A 13,889-nucleotide genomic window follows, 5' to 3' on the forward strand; every position below is an offset into this window, starting at 1 on the left:
AATTCCCTCCACTGGCCCTAGTCAATCATGGCCTCCTAATAATCCCCATTCATTGAATTGGCTCCATCACTCTCTCCACTCCACCTGTAGCTGGTGTGTGGTGAGCGCACCGGCGCCGTTGTACTGTGGCTGCCGACGCATCATCCAAGTGGATGCTGCACACTGGTGGTGGTTGAGGAGAGTTCCCCCATATGATTGTAAAGCGCTTTGGGTGTACGGCAGTACACAATGAAAGCGCTATATAAATCCATCATTCATTCATTCATTCATATATTTACATATTATGTACTTAATAAAATACCCTTCAGTTGTACTTTCAATATACTAAATGCTAAATTGGAAAAACTCATTTGGTACTTAATGTACTTTAATTGTGCTTAATGTAGGGTAGAGTGGGGGGAAACGCCCCCCTACCTGTTTTTCCCAAAATAACCACTAGAGAAAATCAAGATACCTTTTCACTGTTGCTATGCACTACGTTGACAACGGGGATAAACAAATCTCCTTGAAAAAGCTGACACCAGCGACGTGTTTGAAGAGAAGAAGATTTCATGGAAAATGCTATAATTTTCAGATATTAGTAAACAAGTGTTTAAGAGAATATTGTTCTGTAGGATACCATGGTGATGTATGATAGATGAATAGTGAAGTCTGTAGTTTGAGAGGATATGTTATTTATAAGGAATATAATTGTATTTAAAAAAAAAAAAAAGAAAAAAAAAAAAAAAGACATAGCTTGTGGGGTAAAACGCCCCCCAGAGAGCATAGTTTCTCTCTATTATAATTACTATAATAACACATTTCTGTCTATCAAATCCTTTGTTTTACACTTAATGCAGTATAACTAGGTGGTAAAATCAAAATATTTGAACACAATAAAAAAAATTGCCTCAACATATTTGTTTGCATGGCTTAATTATATGTATAAATATAAATGTTAAAAAAATTGGATATTTTGGACATTCCTCAAATAAATATTAATATATATACATGTTGATACATTACTTGCCTTTTACTTTTAGAGATTAAAAACTATAGTCTGTTCATTTTGCTGTTGATCTATGAAGAAAACTGGTTGGTAAGAAAGGGGGCATTTTACCCCACTGCTGGGGCAAAACGCCCCCTTTGTACAAAAATATGTTCAGTCAAAATATTAATTAATTATGAAGGCTGAGCAATTTTAATATTTGGTGAATAACTCCTGCCATAGTCACTCAAAACCGGGATGGCAATTCTAGTCACATTTATGTTTTGTTTCACTGTAATGTCACATTTTCCTTAAGGGGGGCGTTTTCCCCCACTCTACCCTACTCCATTTGAATATGTACTTAAGTATATTTAAATGTGGTAAAATGGAACTATTGCAAGTATACTTTAGGTACACTTTCAATATTTTTTATTTAAAGAATATTATTGATATCTGATATTATATACAGTCATCATCAATAGTGACATTAAAACATGTTTTATGTAGGCTATGTGTACTCCGAAAAAAAGTTTAATTAATTTTTTCACATCATTAAATCAAAAGCGATATGTCAGAAAATATGTTAATAGACTTCAACGATACTTAGTATAAAATAAATGCATTACTTTTTTACTGGGGTTAACGGTATTGAAATAACGTTTGTCAAGGAACCTTGCCAGAAAGGTTCATATTTCATTCATACACAAGTTGTTTGATGCTGTCATAGCTCTTCATTTTTTTAATCTCTCCTCGTGAAGATGTCAAAATAATCTTTAACCATTAGTCATTTCCACAGTCTAAAGAACAGTAAGTTGCATTGCTTCTACAAGCTACAAACTAAAGTATATGTTGTGAGAAAGTGTTCGGAGGCGGTAGGAGGCGCATGAGGATCTTCAGGTGGAGCTTGATGTGAGGATGATGATGATGATGATGATGCTGGAGGAGTTTCATTCAGGTGTGAGCAGCAGAGCGTATCTCACTCACTCCAGCGGCTGTAACTCAACTCTTCTCTCCAGCAATGGCCAACTCAGGGCTCCAGCTCCTCGGCTACACTTTGTCTTTTCTGGGTCTCCTGGGTCTCATCGCATCCACAGCCATGGCCGAGTGGAAGATGTCCTCATACGCCGGAGACAACATCATCACCGCGCAGGCCATGTATGAGGGGCTCTGGCGCTCCTGTGTGTATCAGAGCACCGGACAGATGCAATGTAAAGTCTACGACTCCTTACTGCAGCTACCAGGTACGAGCACGAGCGCGATCTCTGTGTGTGTGTGTGCGCGCGCGCGCGTGTGTGTATGTTTGTGTGAGACCCGCTTCTTGTCCAGACAAGTTGGTCAAATAGCGCGAATTCTTCAGCAGATGGGTAGCTCGATTACTGGAAACCCTCAGGATGAATGAGTTAAAAGTTAAGACTTTACAAATACAATTGTGTAAAAAAAAAAAAAAAAAAAAAAAAAACGCACTGCTCAGAGTCAAACAATATGTATACTGGCATTGACATATACAGTACCGCTTGAAATATTAAACTATATAAATCAGGTTATATATAAATTGAACTTATTTTATTTTAGCTAATTGCCATTAAAAACATTTTTTTTTCTTTTTTTTTCAGTTTCATCTTGATGTACTAAAATTACTAAAACTGAAAAGTGACAATAAAAACTGTATAGACATTTACCAACAATATAAACGAATAAAAATCACAGTAACACACAACAAAAGTACTAAATCTAACAAAAATGAAAAAGAAAAAAAAAAAATCTCAAAAACGTAAGAACTGCAATAATATTAGAGAAAGAAAATCAATAATACTAATAATATAACACTGATACATATAGACAATACAGAAGATTTTAAAAAGAAAATGAATGACAGAATAGAACGTAAATACTGTATCAGATTACAGTAATGTTTATTAGATGATTTTGATGAGAATAACACATTTACTAAAACTGAAAAGTGAAAATTAAAACTATATAGACATTTACCAACAATAAAAAAATAATAAAAATGACAATAACACACAAAACTAATAAAACTAACAAAAATGAAAAAAATAAAAACATCTTACTGAAAACCTTCAGAACTACAATAGTATCTCAATAATACTAATATAACACTGATACATATACAGAAGATAAGTAAAAGTAGTTTAAAAAGATTTTAAAAAGAAAATGAATGACAGAATATAATGTAAATACTGTATCAGATTTCAATAATGTTTATTAGATGACTTTGATGAGAATAACACATTTGGGGCACGAGTAAAGATTGTTTAAAAAAAAAAGTGAATTATTTGTCAGGTATTTTTATTTTAGAGCAACAGTGTTCTTCATGAATGCATCAAACATGTATAAAGAGCAAAAATAAGCCTCTTTTGTATTTCTTTTGTTTACGTTTTAAACCATCACTCATTTTCTCAAAACCTTAAACACAAATCCAAATGTTAAAGTAAACTCACAGAACCCCTGACTCTTCTGGCAAAATCAAACAATCAAACAAAGTCTGACACACGTTAGTCAGTAATATATGCACTACAGATCATTCATTAGACACTACATCAATAAATGGAGAACTTCATCTACATCTGCAAAAAACCTGGTGTGGCAGATCCAGCCTTGACAAGACAGAACATCTATGTCACCGCAGGCCTGTTACCTAACATGGTCTTGCAGATTCACACAAGAATATACTGAAATGACTAAAATACAGTGTAAAAAAACGTTCTCTTCCAATCTTCTTTCGATCTTTCCAGCTGATTATGGTGGCCACAGAATCTGCTCAAATTTGGATGAACTCTTTGTTCTGTTTCTCTCATTGCATGCACAAGAACATGGTCTAGGTTTTTGGTTTTGCTCTTCCTCATCCTCCTCATCCACCGCCTCGTATTCGCACTTTTCTGTCTGTCTCAGATTGACGGATGCACCCGTGCCATCTGTGCACTTTGATCCTATTTTGTATATTTAAATGACACTCATTTGCTTACTTTTGCTTACAGTTTTTCACATTTGCTAAAACACCAAACCCCATTTTCCGAGCCAAATTCTGAATAGCCTAAAACAAATTGTCAAATAAATTACTCTTTCTGCAAAACCTTAAACCAGTTCAGGCAGTTTAGACACTGTTTGCAGATCTGACGCAGTCTTTTTTGCAAAACTCTAAACACATTCTCACTCTCTAAGACACAGTTTGCTCTCTGCTGAACTTGTGATGCAAAACCCTGAACACAAGAAAGAAAACGTTAGGCACAACTGGAACACGGCTGTCGTCGTTTACACACAATCATTCAACATTCTTCACACTTGTTTCTAAATATTTAAATACACAAAATACAAGCCAGCTCAAAGGGTGCATGCGTCAATCTGAGAGGTACAGAAACCAAAAACAGTTTTTTCAGATGAAATTAGAGCTACTGTAATAGAGCATGTTCTTGTGCATGGAATGACAGAGACAGAACAAAGAGTTCAGACAAATTTGAGCAGGTTCTGTGGCCACCATAAACAGCGGGAAAGATCAAAAGAAAAATGGAAGATATATATATACTGTATTTTTTATACACTGTATTGCGGTCATTTCAATATATTCATGTGTAGAACTGCAAGATTACCACACCAGAATGTGTGTGATTTCTTTCAAGTCTTGTATGTTTTTTTGAGTGTGTCTTTATGTATCTTTTCATCTTGCAAAATAATTACTATATACAGTAAACATTCTTTTTTTGTAACTACATGCACTAGATACTGCGTTCTCCATTTTATTGATGTAGTGTCTAATGAATGATCTGTTGTGTGTATAGTAGACTAATGTGTGTATATTTGAAAGCTTTGTTTGATTTTGAGTACAGGTGAAATGGTGAAACGGCCAGAAGAGTCAGGGGTTCTGTGAATTTTGTTTGAACATTTGTATTTGTGTTTCAGGTTTTGAGAAAATGAGTGATGGTTTTCAAAAATGTGTTTTAGCAATTCAGAAAAACTGTCAGCAGTGCATTTACATTTGAAGCCCTAAAGTTGTTTGTTTCTTGCCAGGTTTAAATGAACAAACACAGAGTGTTCATAAATTAGCTGGTGTGATGCTGTTACATTGTTATGTTGTGTTATGTTATGCATTGTGATGTGTTGTTGTAATGTGATGTGTTGTGATGTGTCTCTCAGGGGAAGTTCAGGCAGCTCGTGGTTTCATGATCACCTCCATCGTTCTGTGTGGTGTGGGTCTGTTGGTGGCTGCCGTCGGCATGAAGTGCACAACCTGTCTGTCTGACGAAGAGGAACAGAAGAACAAAGTGGCGGTGGCTGGAGGCGCTCTCTTCATCATTGCAGATATGTTGCTACTCACTCTCTGTAGAAACAAACCAGAGAATCTACTCAATAAAATTGAGCAACCAATAGCACTCAGTTTATGTGGGTGGATTTCATCACATGTGTTGAGTAAAGAGAAAACAACAATGACACACTAAAAGAAATGATGAAAGTCTACCTAACATTTGTCAATGCATTATACAACTCATTTTGTATTTAAAATTACTTATTAAAAGTGGGTAATATGTAGTTGTTTGTTTGAAATATCTCCTGTAGCTTATGTGGCAGATGTTTGCAATGGACAAGAAAGAAGTTACTTATCACTGCACTGACTTCAGCACAACTAATGCTGTATTAAAACCCAAACTCATTTATCCGCAAACCACAAAACTCCAGTCTTCAGTGCAATAAGCACTGAAATGTCAGACATAACCAAACGTTAAACACTAATATGTCTTTTACTCAGAAACACATGAGATGACTCTTTACTCTCCTGAGCCCATATTCACAAAACATTTTATCTTAGCACTAAGAGTTCTCCTTAATAACAGTAAAAGTTTCTTGTCTAATTATTTTCTCTTAAAACCTATTCACAAAGCTGCTGATACCAACTTTTACTAAGGAATTCAGAGGAGTCTTAAACTGAGAGTAAGGGCGGGGTTGAGCTCATTAATATGGATGATGTCAGCATGCTATGCACACTTTGATTATGCTAAGTCAAGCTACTTTAAGCCTTAAGATGTTTTGTGAATATGAGCCCTGATCCATAATCTAGGTCTGTTCACATGCAGCATGTTAATGTCAGATCTGTTCTTATTTCTACAAGGGTTTGTGCTCTGGTTGCCACCAGCTGGTATGGAGAAAACATAAGAAAGAAGTTCTTCGATCCGTTTACTCCTACAAATTCAAGGTGAGCGTCTGGAGTTTACTACTACTGAAAACACTGACAGTAGTGATGTAATATTCAGTTGTGCACTGTAACCTGTGAGGCTTTATCAATATATACATCTAAATCTTCATTCTCAATTGCATAGTAATACATCAGTAAATGTGAACCCATCCAAAAAGGCTGAGCTGTGGTGTAATGTTGACTGTGTGCACTCAGATATGAGTTCGGGAAGGCTCTGTACGTGGGCTGGGGAGCGTCGGCTCTGACCATCATCGGCGGGAGCATGCTCTGCTGTAACTGTGGGAGTAAACCCGCTGGGAAATCCTACCCTCCTCCTCGCACCGCAGGACGACCGGGAACCGACCGCGTGTGAATCCAGTCAGAAACACACGAACACAACAACACATGCAGCATCTCAGTCTGCCAGTGATGAGCCAAGCAGCTTTGGCTTCCTTGACTTATAGATTGTTTTATTAACAAAACTTCTGATCAGCTTCATCAATGTCAATGTTTCTTTGTCAATATTCAATAAAAAATGTTTTGATAAATAGTTTTTTTGCACTGATGTTATTGAAAAATTAATTAATCAGTAATAACTCCATTCTTTGTGTTCAAGAGAACAAAATCATAACTTACTGGTAAATGATGCAATGTATTAGTGATAAAATAATAAAAACTGCTGCATCCAATTGTCACGAATCAGACAGGAACAGACGAACAACGACGTAGAATAACGAACAGTTTAATAAAAATCCAGAACAACAACGGGAAACACAGGAGCACGGGGAAGTAACATTAAAGACCGACAAGACACAAACTTGTAAAGACACCATGATTGGGATACACAGGTGTGGGAAATTAAGCAGGAACCAAAACACAGAGCAGCGGGGAAGATGGGAGAAACCAAACTAATTAGTCCAGGGGTGTGACATTACATCCTCCTCCTGGAAGGCGCGTCCTCGCACCGACACACAGAAAAAACTGTCCAAAGTTCTTGGAGGGGGTTTTGGTGGAGGACAGACTCCCGGGAGGAGGGAAAAATACAGAGTCCAGGGGTGTGACAGAACAGTCCATGGAGGTGATGACGGACGGAAGAGCCAAGGAGGTTGTGGTAGAGCCCGAGGCGGAGACGGAAAGCCGATGGTCATGGGCGACACCGAGGATCTGGAGGGCCAAGGTGGAACCCAAGGCTCTGGTGACCAAGGTGAAGACAGAGATCCGGAGGCCCACAGCGGAGACGGAGCGACAGAGGGCCGAGACTGTGCCCGCGGGAGGGAGGAGGTCCACAGAGCCGGAAGGACGGAGCGACGAGGCGCAGCCGGAGGAGTAGAGTCCATAGGCGAAGGTGGGGCGACGACTGACCAGGGCAGAGCCGGAGGGACGATGGAGCCAGGTGGAGCTGGTGGACCGACAGGCGACGGTGGAGACAAGGGAGCTGAGAGACGGGATGGAGCCGCAGGGTCGGAGGGCTGAGGCGGAGTCCAGGACTCTGAGGCTGGAGGTGGAAATGAGAGATCCTCCAGCCCGGGACGCAGATGGAAGCTGGATGACCTGTGGCGAGCCCACTGCACAGCTGGTGGGCTGATGGTGAGCAAGGGGACAGACAGAAGACAGCGCGGATTCAGGAAGGCTTGACGGAACCAATGGAGATTCAGGCATTGACAGAAGAGGGAGGGTGGGTGGGAAATCCAGGCAGACAGGTATTTCCGTGAAGCAGTCTATTAATTCCCCAAAGTCTTGCTCAAGCTCACCCCCAGTGGTGGTGCAGTGGGCAGGGCTCTCTTCCTCCCCTTCTTTCTCCACACAGCACTCCACCATTGCAGAAGTAATGGCCGGCTCTCGCACCTGGTCGGAAGTTATGAGCCCATCGGCGCACCACACTGCTGTCGCTCCTGGCTCGGGCTTCCCATCTACGGTGGGCTCAGGCTCGTAATCCGCAAGTCGGCGTGGTTGGCTGGGTTCTGTGTCTGGAGTGGTACTGGCGAGATTCTCCATGGAATAGGGTACGAGGGTCTGTTTCCTGCCAGTGTCCACTCCACAAACGCGGCGAAATCCGCTCGAGGGCCGTCCGGATAGCTGGTGGTATGAGCTACGAGCTGGAACATCAACGTGTAGACCTCGAGCGGTAATTCCCCCTGCTTCAGCCGAAGAAGGATAAATTCCGGACGGAGTAGGTGATCCATGGGGAAAAACACAACTGAAACAAAAAGACAGGAGAAAGCAAAACGAGTAATAAAAACTGGGTATAACTAAAAAAAAAAAAAGAACAAAAAAAAAACTATCGGTCGGTCTTTCTGTCACGAATCAAGACAGGAACAGACGAACAACGACGTAGAATAACGAACAGTTTAATAAAAATCCAGGAGAACAACGTGAAACACAGGAGCACGGGGAAGTAACATTAAAGACCGACAAGCAACAAAGCAAAGACACAAACTTGTAAAGACACCATGATTGGGATACACAGGTGTGGGAAATTAAGCAGGAACCAAAACACACAGAGCAGCGGGGAAGATGGGAGAAACCAAACTAATTAGTCCAGGGGTGTGACACCAATGAAAACCAACTAATAATAAATGAAGAAAAGCTGTTGTGTTTTCTTGTGCTTGGATGCGTGATGTTTGAACACAATCATTTTAAAGACAGACTTTTGCTCAGGCATGTAAAAATCATTCATTAATTCATTATTTGCTGGTTAGTCGAGTTTTCCAATCATTTATTGAGGCAAAATTACATTGCACATTGATTTTTTTTTGTTGCGTATCCATATTTCCATTGTAGTTTGTGCCTGTGTTCTTACTGAATAAAAATGATATGCCCCAGCTGAGTGCATGAGTTTTTTTATGCTCATTTAAAAATGTAAATCTAGGTGTTTACATCTGTCTTTTAAGCATATCCCAAAAATATAAATAAATGTGGATGGAAACACACCCTTACCAAAGAGAAGTAAACTTCAAGTTTGTTTTATTAAGTATACTTAAGAAAAGTTCAAGTATATTTTTGAGTATACTTAATGTAGTAAGCATACAAATATCAGTGTACTAGTAAGTGTACTATTTCAAAACTCCTTGGGACTAAATTGGCCCACTATCTATTATATAAAAGTATACTTTTACGCATACTTTAAGCATACATACATACTTTAAGCATATAACATGTTTGACTAGCTGGCGTAAAAACAGTTTCAGTGTTGACGTAGTTACTGCACTTTGCCTTTGGAGGGCAGAATACTAAGAGTGAACTTATAGGTGTATTAATAGTTTACTAATTAAATACTTTTTTATGCATTTTTAGTACACTTTAAAATGTATAGTCTCGGTAAACTACTAGTTAAGTAGTTTTAAACTGCAAATATACTCATAGGTTTTCTTTAAGTGAACTTTACATCATACTTTAAGTATACTACTATGTCCCTATTTAGGTATTCATTATCTGAACATACAAAACATCAAAAGAAAGAACAGAGCATCTGCTTGTAAACAAAAACATTTTATTCTAGATTCATGCACTTTTTTTATAAACACTTGAATTTGGGTAAGTTTTATAAATGATAAATAAATAAACATTTTGAACAAAAAGCTAAAAAAAGACTATTGATGATAATCAAAAGTAGATGGAGTTGATCAACACCCAAAGCTTGACCGTCATTATTTCCTCTTCATGGGTGGCCATTTTATTCCATAATGTTCCACAGTTTTCCATATCTATGGTTTTGATGCTGTTTTATGTCTGATGATTGTGTTAGATTACATGTGGAAGCATCTGTTGTTTCAGTTTCTTCTTCACTTGTGTTTTGGAAATTCTGTGGAGAAGATGTGTAATAGCGCCCCTAGCGTATAACAATGAAAACACAGATTCTCAGAGCACAAGTAGAGCTCAAATATACTTTTTTAAAAGTCTAAATCAAGTATACTTAAATGTCATTTCTGAGAAGTATTTAAAGCACATTTCTATGGGCATTAAAAGTATACTTTCCTATTTTAGTTTAAAAGAAGTATACTAACTGAATAAAGGTCTTTTTCATGAGGGCAGCTAGTGTGACAGTGTTGGGCTGATTGTTGTTCGCTTGTTATCAATAGATACTCCATAAACATGATGATCCTAGAGGTGGAAGGTTTGGTTGATAAAGACTGGTTACAGTAGTGTGTGTTTGACTCTGAGGTGTTTGTTCTCTTTCGTGTGTCGTTTGTTTGGACATGTTCTGGGTTGAGCCTGTGCAGACCTGCACCACATTCCTCACACATTTTCCATCAGAACTGAAGAACAGAGATATGATGGAAATATTCTCCAGCATCTCTTTATGGATGTGCTCATAACTCCAGAATAAAGACTCTGAGCTGATGGAGAAACAGACGTGACTCATGACCGCTCGTAATCACAGCAAACACACTATTACAGGTTTTTTTACGACTGATGTGACAGTTTTTTCAATACTTTTAACAATTTTCCTAAACTCTTAACACAGATTGCATAACATACACCTGTGTGGGCTATACAATCAACACATTTCTTGTTGCTTTGACCCCAAAAGCATACAGTTAACACACATTTTAAATGCTTGACCTTCTCTTACACACAAGCTCAAATAGACCAAAACAATGGATTTTTACTGTCAAAAATGCTTTCACACTGTATGTCAGAACATCATGTTCTAAAACTAACTTACAGGCTAAAGTCAAAGTGAACAGCTGTTCATATTGTGAATGGAAACACAAATATGTCCCCTGTATTTTATTCCATTGCTAATGGGAAACAGCAGATTGAAGTTATGCAGATATAAAAAAACAACTGTGATAAATGTGTAAACGATTTGGAAAACTGCAATGGCTGTGTTGAGATTTACTGAATAGATATAAGTTTAGGGACAATCGAAAATAGCCCATGCTCATTTGTTTTTTTGTTGTTGTTGTGTTTGGACAAATGGTACATTTTTGTGATTTGTGTAAGATATTTCAAAGTATTGGTTGGTTGTTAACTATTGTAAAAACATTTGAGAGTTGTGTGCACATTGTTTTGAGAAAATTATTTGCATGATTTGTAATTTGTATGAAATAAATGAAAACATACAATCTGTTTAGGACCATTACAAAGTGTTCAGATCACTGTGTTAACTGGTTTGAGAACAGCGGCCTGAGTTTGGAGAAATGTTTCAAATCCACTGAGAATAACTGTACATTTCTGCAGCAAACAAAATTAATTCATTCACTAACCCACGCATTTCCCCCCGAAATAAATTCAAAATGTTAAAAAATGTAGAGATGCAGTGTAAAAGACAATATCTATGATCAATACAATATACTGTCTATTGTATAAGTGCACACCTGGCACATAAAAAATATTCTAATTAAATAGGAATCACAACTTTGCCAATCAATAGTTTGGAAGCTTATATATGGAGTAGTACTGTTTGCATACATTTATATTTGTACAGTACATTTATCTGTAGAGTTGTACAAAAATAAATGTACTGTATAAATAAAATAAAAATATATATAATTTTGTGTGCTACAGTATTGACTTTTTCCAATACATTTTACCTGTAGCTGTATCTAAAATGCTCAGTGTGATACAAAGACAAAATTGACATTCTTGTATAAGTATTAAAAGCAGTCTGTCAAAAGAAAGTAGAAAAATTTGCATATAACAAATATCAAATGAAATTGCATATAACAAATATTTGTATGGTGATTATTTTAGTTAACGAGTTAATGATTATTTTATTAATTTCTATAGAGATTTACTGTAATGAGAAGGCAAACTGCTGGTCTTGGTTAAGCTAATCAAGCAGAAAGTTTTGATCCAAACACAGGAGGGCAGCAGAGTATCGCTTTTGCAAATCAGACAGCATTATGTATGGAGAGAGTCATGCACAGAAATAAACACAGCATAGGCCTACTAATATTAGATAATCATGCTCCAACATTTTCTGATGTATTCAAAAGAAATGCATTAAGAATGTTGCTCATTTATTAGTGTTCAGTCATCTTTTTGCCACTGCAGTGACTCAAAAAGCAGCAAAGGTTGGAAAGAGTTCATGCACAACAGAGAAGATCAATGCTTTAGAAATATGATTTGTTGTAATAATAAATCATTTTCTTTATTTCCAAAGAGATTGGCCTTCATGTACAAACACAAGCATGTAGATGGTAGATCTATGAACCTCATATTTTACCCGTTTAATCCCAAATGTTTCCCAGACATGAAAATATCCCAATCATGTGTCATTGGTAACCCTTTGAAATAATTAGGGTTACTATTATGCATGAAAAACCCTGATATTTTTGGGGAAACCCCCCCCCCAAAAAAAAAAAAACATTAACAGGAACACTGACATAAAAGTCAAAAATATATAATCAACATATTTCAAAATTGTTACATTAAATTGTTACATTAGTGTTGACAGTATTGCAACATCAATATTGTAACTTATTTGTAACATTGAACTTTTGATTCAGTGCAATATTTTGTCATTGCAACATTTTATTGCAATCTTCACTAACAACTGCATTGGATTTATATTGTAAACCTAACTTCACTGTAATCCCACCGCTCACAAATATGTTTACTCATCCTATGACCACACTCAACAAAACTGAATATGTGTGAATTTATATATTAATACTAGACACCTTAGTAATGATGTGTACTAAAAATTCTTTGCCATATCTTTATGTTAACATACTTTACTAGCCTTTGATGCAACCATTATCGTCTCATAGTGCTAACAGGAAATAAACTGCTCTGGTCATGTGACAACTTGCACTAACCATGTCAAACTGCACATATTTCATTGAGACGGTTTATTTTTTCCATATATGCAGGAAGTGCACTGAAACATCAGTCAGTAAAGGATTTAAAACGTTTAAAATAAAAATTTATATTTCTACTTTGCTAGAAGAGCATTTCACTAAATATTTGACCTATATGTCAATTATTGTACATTTATTCACTCATTTGACATTTACTACACTTCTGTTTTCTGTATCTGTTATTGTAATTCTATAAAAATGAAGAATAAGTACTGTGAATATATATTTTTTTTTTGTTTAGGATGTTTAAGATTTACTGCATAATGTTTTTTTTTTTGCCCTTTACAGAACTCAGTCATACAAGAACTCCATATAAGGTTCATATATCGGCCTCATCTGTTTTCATGATTTGGCTCAGTTTGGGTTGGGTTATAGCACTGTTTTGGTTCAGTTCTGACTAAAAAGATTCTGTCATTGTCCATTTGAGCAAGGAAGGCATATAAGGATAAAAGATCATGATAAAGTCTTTACTTTAATCCAAACAGGTGATACAACAGTTAAAGCCACAGAGAGGGTAGACACACATACATAACCTTAAGACCTGACAATAAAACACAGAACTGAATGCAACTTATAAAGAGTTGATAATGAGACGGACAGGTGATGGTGATTAACTAATAATGACTAGGACAGGAAACAGGAACAACCATATATGGGCACATGAGGGAGAAACCAACACAAACAGTCCGGGGGTGTGACAGATGTGGACCAGTTCTGGGCCAAAGGAAATTAGCTGATGGTACTGTTAGATGAAATTGACAAGATAATCAGAACAAGTGTCCTTCATTTACCTGCAGAGTGTGGATGCAATATTCAGTATGGAAAAATACACCAACAAATACATACGAAGAGTCGTGCTTCCCTTAAATCTTCATTTAAATGCTTTATTGAGTTCAAATAAACAGCAGCTAAATTTAATCCTCCAATT

The 13,889-nt window shown here is 37.1% G+C and overlaps 1 protein-coding gene across 1 annotated transcript; it reads left to right on the top strand.

Moving 5' to 3' along the window:
• The first annotated feature begins 1,933 nt into the window (after nt 1-1,933).
• cldn1 (claudin 1) lies at nt 1,934-6,702 on the top strand. Its single transcript, XM_073849175.1, has 4 exons — nt 1,934-2,208; nt 5,120-5,284; nt 6,089-6,173; nt 6,369-6,702. The coding sequence occupies exons 1-4, from the start codon at nt 1,986-1,988 to the stop codon at nt 6,523-6,525; spliced, it is 630 nt and encodes a 209-aa protein (XP_073705276.1). The 5' UTR covers nt 1,934-1,985; the 3' UTR covers nt 6,526-6,702.
• Nucleotides 6,703-13,889: the final 7,187 nt, after the last annotated feature.

Source organism: Garra rufa, chromosome 10 (genome assembly GCF_049309525.1).
Source record: "Garra rufa chromosome 10, GarRuf1.0, whole genome shotgun sequence".
NCBI classification, from domain to species: Eukaryota; Metazoa; Chordata; class Actinopteri; order Cypriniformes; family Cyprinidae; genus Garra; species Garra rufa.

Bases quoted from the DNA above. Each gene is read 5' to 3' on its own strand.
- cldn1 (XM_073849175.1), top strand. From the start codon at position 1,986: ATGGCCAACTCAGGGCTCCAGCTCCTCGGCTACACTTTGTCTTTTCTG. The intron at 2,209-5,119 runs GTACGAGCACGA...TGTGTCTCTCAG, and splicing joins CTCCTTACTGCAGCTACCAG to GGGAAGTTCAGGCAGCTCGT. The intron at 5,285-6,088 runs ATATGTTGCTAC...TTATTTCTACAA, and splicing joins CGCTCTCTTCATCATTGCAG to GGGTTTGTGCTCTGGTTGCC.